The sequence below is a fragment of the Pavona decussata genome, unplaced genomic scaffold (assembly GCF_977016875.1).
Source record: "Pavona decussata unplaced genomic scaffold, jaPavDecu1.1 SCAFFOLD_28, whole genome shotgun sequence".
Classification (NCBI taxonomy): Eukaryota; Metazoa; Cnidaria; class Anthozoa; order Scleractinia; family Agariciidae; genus Pavona; species Pavona decussata.
Window position 1 is genome coordinate 1,905,163 of NW_028145451.1, and position 19,568 is coordinate 1,924,730.

General features: G+C 42.5%; 2 protein-coding genes across 6 annotated transcripts in view; one reads left to right on the forward strand and one right to left on the reverse strand.

Annotated features, from left to right (window-relative positions):
• Positions 1-19,568, reverse strand: part of LOC146485051 (voltage-dependent calcium channel type A subunit alpha-1-like) — a 64,074-nt gene that overhangs the window by 16,539 nt on the left and 27,967 nt on the right. For all 4 annotated transcript variants that reach the window (XM_085104010.1, XM_085104011.1, XM_085104012.1 and 1 more), the window contains 18 exons: positions 18,978-19,090; positions 18,568-18,677; positions 11,249-11,380; positions 10,268-10,340; positions 9,501-9,624; positions 8,888-9,155; positions 8,110-8,143; positions 7,851-7,965; positions 7,117-7,246; positions 6,481-6,610; positions 5,627-5,686; positions 5,015-5,121; positions 4,212-4,317; positions 3,729-3,836; positions 3,253-3,305; positions 2,645-2,705; positions 2,202-2,302; positions 1,063-1,264 (listed from right to left, as the gene is read on the reverse strand). In XM_085104010.1, coding sequence (XP_084960136.1) covers positions 1,063-1,264; positions 2,202-2,302; positions 2,645-2,705; positions 3,253-3,305; positions 3,729-3,836; positions 4,212-4,317; positions 5,015-5,121; positions 5,627-5,686; positions 6,481-6,610; positions 7,117-7,246; positions 7,851-7,965; positions 8,110-8,143; positions 8,888-9,155; positions 9,501-9,624; positions 10,268-10,340; positions 11,249-11,380; positions 18,568-18,677; positions 18,978-19,090 — 2,027 coding nt within the window. The remainder of the gene's footprint in view (positions 1-1,062; positions 1,265-2,201; positions 2,303-2,644; positions 2,706-3,252; positions 3,306-3,728; positions 3,837-4,211; positions 4,318-5,014; positions 5,122-5,626; positions 5,687-6,480; positions 6,611-7,116; positions 7,247-7,850; positions 7,966-8,109; positions 8,144-8,887; positions 9,156-9,500; positions 9,625-10,267; positions 10,341-11,248; positions 11,381-18,567; positions 18,678-18,977; positions 19,091-19,568) is intronic.
• LOC146485052 (uncharacterized) lies at positions 11,651-16,519 on the forward strand. Of its 2 annotated transcripts, none has more exons than XM_085104014.1 (2): positions 11,651-11,962; positions 14,313-16,519. In XM_085104014.1, the coding sequence occupies exons 1-2, from the start codon at positions 11,765-11,767 to the stop codon at positions 16,515-16,517; spliced, it is 2,403 nt and encodes an 800-aa protein (XP_084960140.1). In that variant the 5' UTR covers positions 11,651-11,764; the 3' UTR covers positions 16,518-16,519. The 2 variants fall into 2 exon arrangements, with proteins under 2 accessions (XP_084960140.1, XP_084960141.1); XM_085104015.1 differs by having other exon boundaries at positions 11,834-11,962; positions 13,532-16,519.

Below are 19,568 nucleotides of genomic sequence, written 5' to 3' on the forward strand. Positions count from 1 at the left end.
CACGTTGCCATGGCGAATTGCTTACCATTACCACCAACGCTGCCATTGTCATTGGCGTTATTATTGCAACTAGCATTGCTATTACTACTGTAAATTTGCCCTTTTCCATTGCATTACTATTTCCTACCATCATTGCCACCACTATTACTGTTATCATTGCCACTGTCATTGTTACGGTCATTGCCATTATTATTACCACCATCGTACCCGTCAGGGAACTTAAGCACAGACGTTTTTGGGCCACGGACGGCAACCGGAGATTGCATTTTTCCCTTTTTTGATCGTTTTTACGCCATCGCGTTGGCACCGTCAAGCCACAGTCATCAACAAGAGCTTTTCCTGTCCGTGGTAAGAAGCAAAACCACGTCATAAAACGAAACATTCGACTTCCGGTTGCCGTCCGTGGCCACCATGATCATTAGAGAACTTAAGCACAGACGTTTTTGAGCCACGGACGGCAACCGGTGCGTTTTCGTGCCATCTCGGTGGTAACGTCAAGCCACATTGCAGTCATCAACAAGAGCTTTTCCTGTCTGGGTAAGGAGCAAAACCACGCGAACCTCACGAACGTCTGTGCTTAAACTCCCACCGCCATCGTCATTGCCCAGCCATGACTATCACCATCACTATTTTGTTATTCATGAAAAGTTTCCCTCCCAAACATGAATTTCCCATATTCGAAGGTGGTAACTTTAAAATTATGCTGTCGGAATTCGACTTAAATAAAATACATTAAGGACGGTGCCTACTACTACCGAAGTATTTTGTGCGGTTTATGACTATGCAACAATATCTCTAAAAAAGCGCTAAAATATATATCAATGTATGGGATTTTTTCCTAAATTGAACTTTAATTATCTCTGAAAAATGTATGGTTACCCCCAATTTTCTTTTGAGATACCAAGAGCATTTGGTAAGTTCTGCTTTCTCCGCATAGATTTAAACCGCGCAAAAATATCCCTGTATTAGTAGGCACCACCCATAGGAAACCCGAGTATCTCGAGATGCGCAGAACGTATGCGCAGTAACAATAGTAGGCACCGTCCTTAAACTCCTGATTACCTGGTTTCTATCGAGTTCACATCCGTCCATCTCTTTTTCTCCTTGTTCTTGAAACGTGACAATGATGAGAGCCACAAACATATTCAGGAAGAAGAAAGAAAACACTACAACGAAACAGACGTAGTAAAGAGACATCTGTATCTGGTTGTCCCTAATAGGTCCCATGTCCTCTTGAGTCGCGTCAACCGTGTGATGCATACCTCTAAAATGGAAAAAAGAGAGGGAGAAAAACAAACATGCCTGCTATGAGCGTCAACTCAATGAAACAAGCCCTTTGCTCAAATTGAAAACATTTACCAATCATGATCCAAAATTAATTATTTTGCAACGAACAAGCTTTCGATTCTTGTCACGGAATCTTTATCAATTAATAGGGGTTGTTTTGTCACGTGACTTTAAGCGGTAAGAGGCACGTGACAAAATGTAAAGGTAGATCTCAGGAAGTTCCCACCTAAATCGAGAAAACGAAATCATACTTCCAGCGATCTACCGTGACACGTTTGTCATATGGCTCCCACAACCTCACCTGAGTCACGCGACAAAACAAAACACATCACTCCGTGAGGGTACCGAAAGCTTGTACGTTGCAAAAATCCGTTCTGGATCCCTATTGGGTAACAGGGAGTGTTTTGAATTCGATCAACATCATGACAGTATCAAATAGCAACATTTTTGATAATGAGCCCTCTATTCCATTCAATCTGGATTTTTCTTTTTAATGTTAAGTCACTCCGCCGTTCGTCTATCCAGTTCCACGTTAAAGTTAATTGACCCTAATTCAGATCTGAAGACTTGGATACGTCACATCTGATTATGGCATTTTGTAAACAAAATAATCGGAAATTGTGCCTTTTTCATTTGTTTCACCAGCTTTCAACTCCAGTAGACTTGCACGTTTCAAAAGCCCTATTTTTACTGGACGATAACCTGCAGCTGCATTTTTTTTAATGGTTGGAGACATTGTTCTGTTGTTCGTTCTTTTGTTCTCTGGACCAACCATGTAAGACGTTGCAAACGGTGCATGTCGCCCTTCAAGTCCCCCAACCTAATGCAACAACGTAACGCGCAGTGAAGAGACACAAAATAGAACTTACGGATTAATTTACAGTAAATTTGAGCGGAATAACTGTTTGACTTACTGTGGCCACCCTTCTCCAGTAGAGGAAGAAAATAAAGCCAAAAAAGCGTTAGGCACATTATCAAAGTTAAACTTGTGTTTGTCCCACTTTCGAGGCATAACCTACGGACATAAAAAAAAAAATAGAAATTGACGAATCTAATAACTAAGAAGAAGAAAGACAAAAGGAAATCAGTAACAACATACAAAACAATATCAAGGAATTGAAAGAGAAATGAGCTCGTGTATTGTTGTTTCATAAACGAATATGATTAATTTATAGAAGTTTGGTGATTTATTCTCTAACGGGGAATAGAGCAATTAAAAGATACTTCAATGAAATTAGTTTTTAACAATAGATAGTTCATAGATTCATGAAAGGAATTCTCCTTAATAATAAATCCGCCACTTCCTTATCTATTTTTATTGTAACATTTCTAATTTTCTTGAATCATTAATGTTTACCTTAAAGTTATCCAAACTTATTTTACTGTTGATGCCAACATTGTACTTGAAATACTCTCCCCTGTGTTGGAAAAAACGAGAATAATTCGTTTATTGGTTATTATCTCTTGCGATGTATGAAAGATGTTATTTTTTCTGTATAAGGCATAAAGAGTTGAGTTGACGTCAAGTATCTCTTATATGCTAGTAAAGAGAAAGATGTTTGCTGCGGAGCTCTGTTATGTCTTAAATAGCATCTCAAGTTAATGTTTATTGTATTTGATGTTTCACAGTTCTGTAGTAGGGTAAACGAAATAGAAATTGGTGGGCTGATGGTCCCTTCATCTTAAATCAAGTAACGAAAGGGGCATGGTCTCTGGCTTGCATTAGTACTAATGATGTATGCAATAGATCATTCGAAAGACTAACAATAAAAATAGCGAAAGATAAACCCTAAAAACATACAACAAACAAGAGCATTGCGTGGACAAGAGGACTGCATGGTGTTAGGTGTGTGTTGTCGATTTCTTCCGCCCCTTTGTCGATTTGCGCACCTCTTTTCCGAGAAATGTTACGTACATGATAAGTTGTTACACGGGTGTTGACTTAATAGATTCTAAACTACTTACTGGCAGGTTTCAATTGTCATCTTTGATTGATCAGTGCAGAACCAAAATTTCCCCTACAAGTAACAACAAAATTGATAAATTATTCAGTGACACAGGAAAGCGCTCTTTCGATCGAGTCCGGATGTTGCAGCAGAAATGATTGGAAAACTCTTAACACAACTGAGTTAATCCGTGTATGATTTTCCCAGAGTGGATCGCCCATTACTCTGTTTAATCGAGATGCACTTTTTAAAAACCGTTAATCTCTAACAGTGATCAGCATCAAATTCATTCTCCTTGCAATACAAAGGCAATGGTTATTCAACCCCTGAGGTCATGAGAATTAAGGATATGATCACCCAAGGTAAATTTTCTTGATATTTGTCATGATACTTTTATAAGAAAAGTATGGCACAAGATAGGAGAATTTGTTGTTTTATATTAGGGATTAAAGGGTTCAAAAAGAGACATAAATTGAGTGTCAGTGAAAATCTTACCTTAAAAAGTTGTACCCCAACTACGGCGAAGATAAAGTAGAACAACAACGTGATGAGCAGAATGTTGCGGACATTCTTTAGTGAGTATAACATGCACTCGAACACAGCCTGAAATTTAAATTTAAAAAAATTATTTAGCATTATCCTGGTAACCACCACCCAAATAAATAGTTATGCATGTTGGACAAAGAGAAAGAGAAACTGGGTATGCAGGCAGAAAGAGAGAGAGAGAGGGCTGTCAGACTAAAAAAATAGGTAAACAAAGAAACCACTCTGATAAGCAAAGGTTTAAAGCAAAAAGAAGGAAAATGACGAGAAAAAGATCAATCAATCAATCAATCAATCAATCAATCAATCAATCAATCAATCAATCAATCAATCAATCAATCAATCAATCAATCAATCAATCAATCAATCAATCAATCAATCAATTCAAACGTACTACAGGCTCACCAAGACATCAAAATGCTACTCGACACTAACCTTGAGTTTCTTCGACTTATTGATGGCCTTCAAAGGTCTGAGTACCCTTAAAACACGAAAAGATTTGATGGCATCCTTCCCTAAGGAGTGGTTGCTGTCGCCTATGCTGAGAATAACACAACAAAAACGCATCAAAATTGAATGTGCTTCATAAATTAAAGAAAATGGCGGCGTTGATGTCCACACTGCAATGATGAATCAGATGAATTAGTATTACAGAGACAACAACGAGAGCGTACACACACAAAACAAAATTTTAATGAGCAAAGCAATGGTTCTGCAAGTGGGATAATTATACATCATGTTCAATTCTAATAAGACGTCTGCTAAACAGAAACTAGAAATGACAATGTTTCATGTTTTATTGAGAACGTGAACACACCACACGGTGAATTGATTATTACTATTATTATTATTATTATTATTATTATTTATTTAATTTTTTTCTGTCTGAATCTGAACGCCATCACTTTGGGTTCAGTTCACCATGTTACATCAACCAAACAAGTTGGAATAATCAAAAGGTAATTTGCACAACGCGAATTAATTTTTTAAGTATGTAGATTAACTCTGATGAAGTTGCCTTGTTGTGAAAGAAATGTGATGCTATGTTTTAAGCCTCGTGAATAAAGAATAGAGGTATTATTTTGAGTCCAGTCAGCGACACAGGCATACTCGAAAAAATACCTCTATCATTTGTTTTGCTGTGCTGTAAACTGTGGTGAAATTGTGTATTGTGCCGATAAGAGGGCTGCAGGAAATAAAATCGAAGTCGTTTAATATGTAGATCGCGTAACACTTACTCTAAAAGCAATGCAGCGATATTGCAGCTCACGACAAAGGCGTCGATGATATTCCATCCGCTTCTTAAATATGATCCCTTGTGAAGGATAACACCTAGATCAATCATCTTTTCGGGAAAAGAAAGAAAGGAAAAAAGAAGAACTTTTGAGTGCTGTTCTATACGTAAAACTTCGAAACCTAAACACGACCTATTTTTATTCGTATAGTTTGAGGAAGATAGACTCAGCCGATATGTGGCGCCTTGTATGATGTACTTCAAGTACTTTTAAGGAGGAATCTGTATAGGCAGCCAAGTGAAGTTAAAGAAAACTAAAAATGAAACAATGCTTCAAAAATTAAAAGTACTTAAGTAAATTGAGGCAGTAATTGTTCAATTTTGAACCTACAACATAGTTTTGTTTTGTCGTTTTGTTCTGTAGCTAGTTCTGAGTTTACGTTTGTTCCTACGGCAGTAATATTCCATTGTGCAAATTAGCCGTGGCTTCCATTAGAATTATTTGAACATGTACTACTAGCTGAGGAGGTCGATCTGAAGTCGAAGGCATGGTCAGTAAACGTTGGAGAGCCTTAATATAAGGTTTATTACAAGGGTAAAGGTGTATACCACTAACCTTCACTAAAACCTCTAAGGCAAAGATGCCTGTGATTCCATAGTCAAAATAACGGATAACCTGCAAAAATATAAAAAAAAGGAATAGAATAAGAATGACGTAAAATAACTTTATTAAATATGGAAGCTATGACAATGAAACTTAGAGAGTAAATAGTACGTCCAAAATATTTTTTCTTTGAGGTCAACAACATTAGTTTATGACTTCACATGATTTGGGACTGATTACGTCATGATTTCCAAAAGGCGGCCATCTTGAATACTACTAAGTTCTTGGTTTTCTTGATCTTTCATGATCAAGAACTACCTAAGGCCACTAGTATTGACCACAAAGTGATAAAAGCCAATACGAGAATACCAAGATGATACAGAAATCGTAAAGTTGCTGCAATAAAGTTATCTTAAAGCAAACTTCAAATTTTGAGGTACACGCCTAAATGTTACACCAAATTGTTCTTTGGTTAAAAATGTCAGAAGCATTCTTGCGGGCAGATTCCTCCCTCCACCAAGCATCCTCGGAGACCCAGGGGTAGTAAGTCGGGTAGAAAGAATTTCCAGAAAATTTTTTTTCTGGCCAATCAAAAGCGGGGAATTCAAATGCTTCTGGAACTGGTTGGGTAAGAGTAATTGCCCAGGGGCCCTTCCGTTCTTACAATAAACTTTCGCCCACGAAAATCTCTTCCACCCGAATAACTGCCTCTGGGTCTCCGAGGATGTCCTCCAAGGTGATCAAGACAGGGTTCAAATAGTCTTGGAAATGACAAAAAGTGCAGATGGACCTGATAAAAAACGATCAAATTTGAAACGCTTTGTTTCTTGAATGAAGTCTTTTTGAGTAAGGTCACCTTGGCATACCTTGTTTCTCGGAGCGTCTGGATCGACTGGATCCTCTACTGCTAACAATACACTACTGATTAAAATGACAGCCAAGATGAAGTCATCAAAATACCGAAGATTTACAACCCAGTGACAAGCTTGGCGTATACTGCATAAAAGAAAACAGAGAAAAAAATGATGAAAGAACTAATCTTACTAAAGTAGACCCACGGTGAAATAGTCCCTTATATACAGGGCTCCTTCGTCATCGCTCTCACTAATAATAACAACTTTAATTTAAGTGTCGAAGTGTTTAGCCCTGCAGTGTTAAATGGGGAAACTATAAATTTGTGAAACAAATATACAAACTGAACATCACATTGGCTAAAAACCCCAGCTGGTGGGAGGCAAACCAGTTGGCTATTTACAAAGCCTGGCCTTGGATTTGAAAACGGGGCCACCGTGAAACAAATACAAGTGGTTTGAGCGGGACTTGAACCCGGGACATCTGGATTACAAGACCGGCGCCCTAACCACTAGGCCACCCCGCCTCCCTAAAGTCGCCTACCATAAAGAAACGGAACAGGATATGCAACCGACAGCGAGCACTCAGAACTTTCTATACACTAGTAACTTAAAAATATGTCTGTATGGCGCTTTGTAGGATGTACTTACGGATTGTCAGATCCGAATATGAACATGGAACTCTTTCTTATGATTGGCACATTCCTATGTATGTTTCGCCTGCGTATGATCCGTCCCGCATCACGCAAACTGAGCAGAGTTCTACGAGGAACTGTGGTCTCTGCAAAGGTCACAGAAACATAAAATTCGGAATGTTTGGTTAAAGTCGTGTTATGCCGCAAGCCCTAGCCTTGAGATGCGACAACCTTTATTCTTTAAGAGACAGCGTTCTTTGGGCGAGGAGGGGGATGTTGCTACTGACCGATATTTCCAGGCCGAACGGGGAATTCTAGTTTAATCTAACATTGCCTGTCAATGTTATTTTCCATACGTTCGATCGTCAACGATTACCTGATCGCTAAAAAGGGAAAAAAATTGAAGCGATGATATGAAGACTCTGCAGACATTAGTACATAACATCCTCGGCTTCAATATTATCGCTAACGCATGTTCAGTTTTGGTTAAAACAACTATTACAGCATAACTGTTGATTGGTCATCATAATAATATGGGAACAGCTCAGTTAACATCTGGAGAGCAGTGCGACTGTTGGCACTGATTCAAAACTGAGCAAGAGAAGATAAAGGAGTCTGTGGATTTTATATAGCCTCTGGATGATTTGTAAAGCATTTTATCATCGATTGGGACAGACACGGGAAGAAACGTTCCTTTACTTTATTTGACGTGTTTTGAACTCACCCCTCCATGGTGAGGGTTTTGCTTACCCGTATCCTCGCCTTCCTCTTCCCTATCGGGATTTCCACTTGCTTGTGATTTCCCGTTGGAAATTTTTCCATTTGTTGTTGACTGGCGAGAATTTTCATCTTGAGAAATTTTCACCTGTAAGCAACCAAACACAGAGACACAAAAATATTTAAGTAATTAAATAATTAAATAGACAAATATTTAAGTAGGTAAAGGGATAAAAAGATTAATAAATAAATAGAATACTAGTCAAACGTGAATATAAAGTAAACAACTTACCCTTAATGCCGACTTCTTGCTCCATCTTGCTCCCCTGAAACAAAGTCGGAGAGGGATAACGTAGGTTACTCTTTTGAAAATCAGAAGTCGCAACTGAGGCAACTAAGAATATTTCTACTCCTTACCCTTAGCATGCGCAGTATATCATCGTTACCGGTACCCGCTTATACACGTGGAAATGGATGGAGAGATGGAATGTGGATAACTACTGTCTTGAGAATGATGTATTATTCTAGAAAGTGACACAGGCATACTCAGAAAAAAGAAATCCGAGTGCTCCTATCAGGAGTCGAACCTAAGACCTTCCGATTACTAGTTAGGATGCTCTACCACTGAGCTACAGGTGACTCGTTGGAACTAAGGCCATTGAACTAGGTTCATGGGACAAACATCCTGCATACTGCTATGAACCTAGTTTAATGGCCTTAGCTCCTACTAGTCTCCTGTAGCTCAGTGGTAGAGCATCCGAACTAGTAATCGGAAGGTCTTAGGTTCAACTCCTGATAGGAGCACTCGGATTTCTTTTTTCTGAGTATGCCTGTGTCACTTTCTAGAAGAATACATCATTTTCATTCATTCACCAGGCTAGAAATATACCATCACATTTATTTCATTCAACAACTTTCTTGTCTAACGAAACAAAATGACAAAATGATCACTCCAACCTTCCTACAGAAAGCTAGAGTGACCGAACGTGCGACGAGTTTTTATCACTACATATACACCCCTGCATTTCCATACATGTTTGGACCCGTCATATACACGACACGAAACGTACCTCGGAGACACGTGGTCCACGGAAGGGTAAACCGGCTTCATGTTGCGAAATGGATTTTCATGGTCATTTTTATTATGATTAATATTTTTTATTGCCATGATAACAGGAATCTGGCGAACTTTGGCCCAGCCAGGAGACGTTCTTTTTTCCATTCTTTTCCTCCTCATTGCTTCTATTATTCTCTGTTCTTCCTTTTCGTCTTGTGTCACTGCTTGAGCGTTTGCTAAGTTGTCAACTGCGATGGCTAAAAATACGTTCAGCAGCGTGTCTGAGTGAGCGATCGTTAAGGAATGTTTTACAATCTCTGTTAAAATTGCCGCGCGCTGATTGGCTCGTAGATATTGTCTGTAAGAGTACAGACCATAAAAATGACGTCAGATGTAAAGCGCGCGCTTTCTCGACAGCAATTAGAGCCAATTCAAGCTAATTCCTGCCTTATTTTTTAATGTCATTGGCAGTGAAACTTGAGGTTTGAACATTTTATGACGTCCTGCTATGGTTTATCAGAGTGTAGACCATAGAAAACTGGTTGCCAAAATCTGTTGCCAGAATGATATATGGTCAAAACATTATTATTAAACATTAAGTTTATCACTAATTGTCTCAAGGATACAGTTTCCTAAAATCACAAGAGAAACGAAATACAGGGAGGACAATATTCCTGTTATCGTGTGTGGTCCTCCAGACGCAACGATCCCATCATACATTACGGCATTCCAATCCTCTCCCGTCATAATCTGAAAAACAAAAGAACAACAGGTAAGCAATAAAAAATTATAACAGTCATAAATTTATTTGATGGTACAGTAATGTGTTTAAGCTCAAGGTAACTGTCACAATATTTTTAAGTCTAGCCTTACACCGCCAAAACCGGTACCCCTGACATTCAACTATCTTAGCCTTTAACTTTAGAAACGTTCGAGCCTTATTTGCAAGATCGTCTTACCCATCATGGCAATTTTGATCAGCGCCTTTCATTTTCCTACCGTTTCCCTCCTTTGTCCCTCCCTTCCTCAACTACGCCTTCGCCTGGCTAATTTTTGGAGAGGGGCAGCTATCAAATTTGCATGAAATCGGCATGTTTAACTTAGTTATGCATGGCATAAAAGCCCAGTCAGCGAAGTCAAGTTGTTGGAGACGGTGTACTTGGAATCTGGAAGTCCTGGGGCTAGGTTCTGCTTTTTGATCACTTAGTGGATTACATCGAAGCCCCCAATCCTCCTTTATATAAAGCCGGCTAATTCAGCCTCCTGCCCGAGAAAAGTGTTTGCAAACATACTGTGCGGCTATGTGCACATCCGCTATAAACAGCCTATTTAACTTAAATATGACTGGGAACAGAGAGGAAGACAGCAGCGAGAGAAATTAAACTTTCCTCACCTGAAAAACTGCTAACATTGCTTTGAGAAAATTATCAAAGTTTGTTTGAGGAGCGTCATGGCGTTCACTGAACCTGTCAATCATAAATTGATAAATAAGCCATCGGTATAAGTTATGGTTAATGCAATTATAAGTAAATTCCCCTCATTTTGAATTAGATACATTTTATCACTCCAATAACACAAAGGTTTGAGATGGGATTATTAATAGCCTAAGAGGTTCTCTCACGTTTTAAAATATAACTCAAAGCCTAGTAAATATATTTTTTGCTTAACTAGAACCAGAATCAGCTTCTCCACCCTCAATACTTAATTTTATAAAACCATGTTTCATACTTTCATTTAGACGAAGAAAGGTGTTGTCCTGACTGTTCGAGGTTTTAAGATTCAATTGATAGTAAGTAAATAACAAGCATGTCATGGAGAACAGTTTTTATTTTCCTTGTCCGCTGAAACGTGTAGATAAAACGAATCGTGCAATCTGATTGGTTCCAGGAGCGGTCTTACTAACCAAGCTTGTTTGGTCCTGAATGTATAGAACGATATTTACAACAGCCTTGACTTCCTGTTGGTTTGGGCCAAATGTGAACAATAAAAATAATATTTCGCGATAATCTTTAATGCACCACAGCGCTGGGAAAACGTTTTACGCCACGTTTTGTTGCAGAAACGTTTTGCAAATTTTTGGACACTGATGCAACGGGATGCGGCAACTAATTGCTTTATTGAAAATTGTCTGCGCACTATGTTGCTTTTATCCTTGTTACATCATTTTTAGTCATTGGAAACAGTCACAGTTTTAATTTTAGTAATGTTGAATAGGCCATTTAAGACTTGCTTTGAACCTCATTGTAAAAGCGAGGATAAGTGCAAAGCTTTTTTTATGAAAATTGCAAACATATGAAGGGATCTGCACTTAGCCTCGCTTTCATGATGAGGTTCACAGCCGAAATCGAAGATGGCCTATTGTCCCCGTACTCACTTTCCTCCAAAGAGCTGCATTCCAAGGAGAGCAAAGATAAAGATGAAAAGGAGAAGAAGGAAAATCAGGCTGAGGATGGAACGCATGCTGTTTAGTAGTGACGTCACAAAATTACGCAGCGACGCCCAAAACCTACAAACGGGGAAAAAATGAATAGAAAAGTTAAGTGACACTTGCGTTCTAGGCAGCCCATGTAATCGGAACTGAACTTCGGTTTCTTTAGCGTGAAGCATGTTGAAGTATTACTACTCCCCCCACAGCGGTATGTCTCCCCTCTGGAGGGAAAGCTATTTCATCACCAGGAAACCCTGCATGTGTCTAAGAATATTACTAGTCTCTCTTGGCTGGAATGCCACCCCATCACAGGATACCCATCCTGGGGTGATTAGGAGTATTACTGTCCCGAGTCATGCGCACTGTAAAAGATATTATCTTACCTCGAGATATCGTCTTTTACTCAACACACCGTGCTCGCCGGACGTGTTCCTTCGCGCTCTGCAAATTACCGCCATTAGCATGAGTCAGACTCCTCAAGCACCAGGAGCGAGCGTCGCCACCATTTTGGCCGCAAACCCTACACCCCCTCCTGGGTCAGCCACCACCACCACAACGCCTGCAGCGTCGACAACTGCAACAGTGTCGGCCCAACAAACTGATCAAGGAGCCGCGGGCCCTTCAGCTCCGTCGGTGAGCCCTTCAAAAGCCTCTTATCAGGTTAGCCTGCCTTCTTTTACAGCACGCACAGTAGTTAGTGGTTTTGCAATTATAATGGCCTTTCGGTCCATTTATATGTTTTTCCGCCCCGAATCACTAGGGCAGGTCTCTTTACTGTGCCACCCTTTCTCTGTGGGATACAATTTGGGTGTTAATTCAGTCAGCTACTGTGTGGTTTCGTTTCTCGCCCTACTATGTCCCATTGCACAGTTTTCCCTTGGTTACACCCATTATCTCATTGTGCCGCGTTCGGTTTTTTAGTTGCGTGCAGCCATGCCTTGCTGCCCTAGCTTAGTTTCTTATCAGTACGTGCTTATCATGCCTGGATATCTATACCCCAGTCCATATGGTTTACTAAGCATCTATTGACAAGTTCGTGTCTTATTTTTTCTATGTCGACCGGCATCATCTAATATGATATTCCCAGTCTTTTGGCCTCTGCAGTTTAGTAGGGTTGTACACAAATTCATGTTATCATTTTCTGAGAGCTGTCAATTTGGGTTTTGTTGTTTATCACCCGCCTTATTTTTTTACGCGGGTTGGACGGCACGCTAGCGTGTGATGATAGCTGCTATACAATCGTGCAAACAACGCCGAACTGTCATGTGATAACGGAGAAAGAGGCAGTTCAGTATCGTGTGACTAGATAGACCATCGCGTGCGATAACGGGTCAAGATAGTATTGCTATTGTGCGACCAACACAGAAAACTGGCGTGGGGTCAACATGTTTTTTGATAGCTGAGCTATTCCGTGACTCGGATTGTGCGACCATCACAGAAAATTGGCATGTGATGTATTGTGCGACCAACACAGAAAACTGGCGTGTTATACGTGCAGTGATACAGTCAATATCGTGTGACTAAGATAGACCACCGCGTGTGGTAACGTGTCGTAATAGTATCGCTATTGTGTGACCAACACAGAACACTGGCGTGGGGTCCACATGTTTTTGATATCTAAGCTATTCCGTGACTCGGATTGTGCGACCATCACAGAAAACTGGCGTGTGATGTATTGTGCCACCAACACAGAAAACTGGCGTGTGACGTATTGTGCGACCAACACAGAAAACTGGCGTGTTATAAAACGTGCATGTGATACAGTTAGTGTCGTGTGACTAAGATAGACCACCGCGTGTGGTAACGTGTCATGATTGTGTCCCCTATCGTGCGACCAATGCAAACTGGCGTGGATCGCTGCACAGTTTAATACAGTGCTCAAAATGTAGCTACCACACAGAGAGCCGCCATGCATCGTGCTATAAAGGTTACACTATTGTGCGACCGAGATAGCGAAGTCTGGTTTGCACCTACCCCACTGACAGGGACATTGCCGAGGCGGATTTATTGAAACCGTTTGTTTCTCGCAAGCTATTTTGCGGGTATTCCCTTGCTTACCTGGAAAAATCGAGCACATCAATTCGTGAAGCGTGATATCGCTAGATTTAAGAGCACCTCCGATAGGAAGGAATTTCCTGTTAGCGTGTTCCGTGCGATAAAGTGATGTCTTACACATCTGTTTGATTTGTTATCTGTTTTCTTATTTCCTGTCATTCCCTTTGCACTCAGGAACTTGTCGGCCTGGTAAAAGAGCTGAAAGGGGAGATTAGTTCTCTGAAAGGGACCGACCACACAAGGAGGTTCAGCCGTATGCGTGACGAACTTAAAGTCTATTGTCACGCCATCGATTTCAACGAGACAGTTGCCCTAAACAAACTAAGGGCCACTTTAGACGAGGCACGCTTGTCAAAGGCGGACGACACAGCCCAACTGTCAGCTCTATGGGACAGACTCGCCTTTGCTAAACAAGCTGGGCGCCAGGTCGACCTACGTGCCACCATCTTTGCCTGTTTGGCATCGGAAGCTGAGCGAGAAGCCGACAAACTTGTCCGTCGATACGAACAGCGATCCACCTCCAGGCAACCAGCGCAGTTTCGTGGGGAACGCTATCGAAGCTCCCAAGGTTTCAGACGCGACCTGACTGACCGCCGCAGGGGTGCATCTAGCGACAAATGTTTTGCTTGTGGCGAAGCTGGCCACTTCGCCCGTGATTGCCGTAAACGGCGCGAGCAACCACCCCCCAAAAAGCCGCGCACAGATTGAATAAAAAAGCTTGGTTATGTATTCAGTTAATTACCTGTGTACTTCTCTCTACGTTGTCCTAGTTTCCATGACACACGCTGTCTTACATTATCTTTCGTCTGTTCAAGTTCAGTTGACCGATTCATCCGGGGTTAGATCTACTGTCTGGTAATCAAACCTTCAGCTGCTTGTATTCAAGTGGCGGGATGAGTCGGTCCTCCCTTTCCTAGGAGCTTTTTGTCACGCGTTCTTTGTCCTTTTTCTTTAGAACCCGGCCATCCCCAAATGGGAACTGGATTGCGATTTTCGTCCCTTAGAGGCTGAACGACGTTTTCAGCAGCGCGAACTACGTTTTACGAAATGGCCCTTTGGGAAGGGAGGACCGAGCTACTCATCCGCCGAGCCATCGATTGATGCGGTAGTAAGCGGCGCCATAAATGCCTCCGCTGCAGATGTCTGGGTACGGGACCCTGAAGTGTTTATGGCAGGGGAACCCCATCGTCACCTTGCCATTTGGGATCGGTTAACCCAGGATCATCCCCAGAGGGACTTGATCCTTGGATGGTTAAAAAATGGTATCTCAGTTAAACAGTTCATTATCCCCTTCAAAGGGAATTACCGTCAAGAACAATTCAATCACTGTTTCCCCCCCAACAAGTACTATTCGAACAATAAAAAGTGCAAATTTTATCGCGATATAATCTCGAGAGAGATTGAACAAAAGATAGCCATGGGGGCTATAAAAGTGTGGGGCAGAGTAGGAGAGAGCCCTCCGCCAGCTGTTGTCATGCCTCTCAGTATTGAGCCTTCCAAGCCTCGTTTAGTTCATGATCAACAGTATCTTAATTGTTTTATGCGTCATTGCCCTTTCTCCCTGGACCAAGTGGTTAATTTACCACGCTATTTGTCTCGTGACTCCTATCACACCAAACTAGACGACAAATCGGGCTTCGACCATTTTCTCCTATCCCCGGATAGCTTGCCCTACATGGGTGCCGAGTGGGGAGGCTGGTGGCTCGTGTGGCGAACGCTTCCCCAGGGATGGAAAGAAAGTCCCTATATTTACCAAACATTGGGTCAGGTGGCAACGCATGCGTTGAGAAATTATGGCATCCCATGCTCTCAGTACATCGACGATCGTCACCTTGGCGAGTTATGGGGGTCAAAGTGTAGGCGAGCTTCAAGTTTCGAGGCAGCGAACTGTGCCTTCTTCGTGGCTGCAACCCTTTTAACCCAGCTAGGATACTTCTTACACATCTCCAAATGTGTTCATATCCCTACGCAGCGGTTAATATTCCTGGGGCACCTAGTTGACACTATACGTCAAACGTTCTCTATTCCAGAGGATAAAAAGGAGAAGTTCATCGCCCTGCGGGAAGAAATCTTGTCCCTTGAGCGGGTCGCTCTAAACATGTTGCAACGTTTTCAGGGAAAATGCATATCTCTTACCCTCATGGTTCCCGCAGCACAGCTGTATACTCGGGTGGTCGCCCGCGCGATTTCACGTTGTCAAAGGCTAGGGGTGCCAATAAAACTCGAGGGAGATTTACGCGCAGAAATTCTTCACTGGCGTTTTCTGGACTCATGGACGGGATGTGTCCCTTGGCGCGCCGAAGAACACAAAGTTGTAAAACTCCTAGCGTCCGACGCCTCACAGTCTCGCTGGGGTGCAACTTTATCTCTTCCTGGAGGGGTAGAGACTACTGGCGACTATTTCAGTGAAGATCTAGGACACAAAGATATTGCTGTTAAAGAAGCCTTCGCCTTGCTCAGTGCCCTTCAAGCCTTTTCCTCGAACTTAGAGAACGCACGGGTGGACGTGTTGGTTGACAATAAAGTACTCTATCATGCATGGCTCCGAGAGGGCTGTAGAAACCAAGGCGTAAACTCCGTTCTAAAGCAAATCTTTGAGACCACCCTCCGCCTTAACATAGCTCTTCACCTAGAGTGGGTACCGAGTGCCTTAAACCCCGCAGATCAACCCTCGAGGGAGTGGTCAGACGCTGACGTCATGCTGGCTCCAAATTTCTGGGAACGCGTGGAAGCTCTCGCTGGCCCCCACTCTATTGACCTCATGGCCCTGGACTCTAACAGTCAGTGTCTTCGCCACTACACCCCTCACCCCACCCCTTTGTCCACCGGGGTAAATTTCTTTGCACACAACCCACGCCTTGATGAGCAGGGAAGGGAGGAAAACGGTTACTTATTCCCTCCTATATATCTTATTGGCTCTGCAATTCAACACCTGTTATCCTCAAAGGCGAAGGCAACCATTCTCGTCTCAGATATCATTCCCAGACCATATTGGTGGCCCGTACTCTATCGGTGCGCGAACGAGCGGCACTTATTAGGCAAAAAGGGGAACCACGAGGTTCTGCTCTGGCCATCTAAGCAACACGGGTTTCATCAACCACGCCAACTCCCGTTGCCATGGGATTTGTGGCTTTTTCTTATAAGAGGAGATATCCAATAACCAATTTGGCCTTTCTTTCCTTCAGCCTGAACTCCAGACATACATGCTCTGGAAACCTGTTATCCAAACGGAATGTTCTCGCTGCTTTACGCCAAACGACCTACATTACCTCTTCTGTCAACAATGTGGCACACCACGACAGCCAGTTACCCCTCCCAACAAGGACAACCAGATGTCTGTTATTGACCAGTGTCCCCTTGCGGCACGCTGGGAGACCTTAGAACACAACCTTGCATCCTCTAAGTATAGACGGAAGCGCAGTGCCCTGGAGATTGAATTTACCTCTTTCCTTAGGAGGTCATCTCCGCCAAAATCCCTCGACAGCATATCTCCAAGAGACATTATATATTTTTTGATTTGGAAGGACAAGGATTCAAAGACTAAAGTTCACCGGGAGAGTTGCCCCTTTCAAGGGAGGGCCTCAAAAACCACGTCTTCCTGCAGCTGCCCTCGTCGTCTTGCTTTTAAAACGGTTGACTCCTACATAGGTCAGTTGCGGGCCATCCTACGTGATCATCTGGAGACCACCGGCACCACCATTTCAGATACCATCACGCCTAACCCCGCAGCACACCCCGCGGTGAAACGCTACCTCAAAGCGGTGACGGAAGAACAATTACGTGCGCGGGCCACCCCGAAACAAGCCGAACCACTTTTTATTGGTGACTTAGTAGCCCTTTGCAAAGTGATCAACGGAAAACTGCATACAGCCAGTACTGACCCTATCCACCTCTACATTCTTGCAAGAGACTTAGCCTATTTCAAGCTACATTTCTTTTCTGGTGACCGCCCTTCAGATCTCGCCAACATCAAGGCAGCCGAAATTTTACGATTCCCCAACGACAAGGGGATACTGTTTAATCATGTTTTCGGGAAAACTCTCCGGTCCGGCGATTCCAGGGTTTTTGCCGTGGCGAGGCATCCAAACCCTGCCATTTGCCCTGTTAAGGCGTTGGACGACTACATTTCTATATGTACGGCGATTAAGGTCTCTGTTCATAGCGGCCCTCTGTTCCGTGCCACGCGTGGCAACGCCGTTCTCATCGACCCTTTCTCTACGGATGCTGCTGAAGCCCGTTTAAAGAGCTACCTAGAAGCAGCGGGTCTCTCCAACAAGACCCTCTATAGTTTTCGCTGCGGGGGGGGCATTACCATGGCTCTTACGGGGTGTGCCTTGGACGACATCGTAGAGCATGTGGGATGGAAATCTCACCGCATGGCTAAATATTACCTGCAGCTTCACAAGTCGCTCCAAACCGACTCAGTTGCGGCACGGATGTCCCTGGCTACCCCAGACACATCCTCACGTTATGACGAGCTCAATCAGCTTCACGGTTTCGAACCTGCCTTCCCCCCTCATCTGTCCAGCGCGGCCTCTCCGCCACTACGCAAGTCACCCAGAAAGCGGAACATTGAGCATGTAATCTGAGTAACCTCATTAAACACAATTGTTACATCTACTCCCACCTCGTGGTTATTTCCCGGGATCTTCGAGGGTTGGGAATGGGATTGGGTTTGGCATAGGACCTAGTTAGGAGGGAGTGCGAATCCAGTAGTACCTGCTTACGGGTTTTCGCCCTATCTTTTACTGTAAGCATGGGTTGGGATATAGTACTGTCCCGAGTCATGCGCACTGTAAAAGATATTATCTTACCTCGAGATATCGTCTTTTACTCAACACATTGGTAGCAGCCGAAGGTGTACTTGAGCTTTCGAAGCTTCGCTGGGCTATGGGGCATAACCTGGGCTTACGAACCCCACCCGCCCATCCCTATGTCACGACCTTTGTCTTACTCACCTTTTGCCCTTCTACGGGTTTTCGCCCTATCTTTTACTGTAAGCATGGGTTGGGATATAGTACTATTCCTGCTGCAAAAATAATCCATCACAGGGTACCCGACATAAAGTGACTAGAAGCATTGCTACTCCCGCTGGATGGGATGCTAGTTCATCGCGGGATCCCCCCTCCCCCAGGTATATTATTAGGTCTCTCCTGACGATTTGATGATACCCGACGTGGAAAGACATCACTGGTTTAATTTAAACTTACCTTGTAAATTTAAAAACCCTTAGAAGACGAAGACTTCGAAGAACACTTATACCAAAGCTATATTCTGTATAATATTGTACAACTATCTCAATAACTCCTCCAAGGACAACCTGGGAAGCAAAAATTAAAAAAAAAAAAGAATTAAAAAGGAAGACCGACACCTAGCATCTGACTGCAAACCTGCGGCGCCATTGGCAAAACAAAAGTCCGTAAGGTGTGCAGAATCATATTACTGTCTTCTACTAGATAGGCCCACAAGGCGTGCAGAATCATTGATCTCATTTTCTTGTTCCTAGTATTTCTCTTATGTTATACTGGAAAACGTTTATGGTGCAGCAACACTTACAAAACGAACCTTCATCGCTTTAAACCTTTTAATAATCGCATTCTTATTACAAGTGTAGGCTTACCGCACAATCAAATCTGTTGAACGCCGACTTGAAGTATACTTTTGGGCCCAGCCCATACATTTTTAACAACATCTCGGCTATAAATATGCTTAGAAAAACGTACTCGGAAATTTCTGCAAAAGAAATGAAAAATGAAAACATAAAATAACAATACTAATGCATTGCTAAACAAAGCTAACGAGGCCAAAGAATACAGAAACTCAGAAATAATGGGGCCACATTATCTTGACACCTGCTAACAATTTTAAGAATTTAAAAACTGCTTCTAAACGAAATTAATTTCATTACTGGATAGGAGTTATGGATAGGAGACATAGTATACGACTCCGTTTAACATTCACATTTCAGTTCCCTTTATGGTGACATTATTGGGACTTTCGAATTTACAGCTCCTGTTGGTATACACTACCAGCATTAACATTACTCCAATTAGACGATTGACCTTTGATAACCTCGCGCTGCTCATGGTAAGCGCTTTTAACATACCATAAGTCCCAGTGCAACGACCCTGTTACTTTCGGATTTAGCAGGCTTTTACTAAAGTTGCATTCGGAGTGGAGGGGGTGGTGTAGTTGCTACTCAATTTGGACA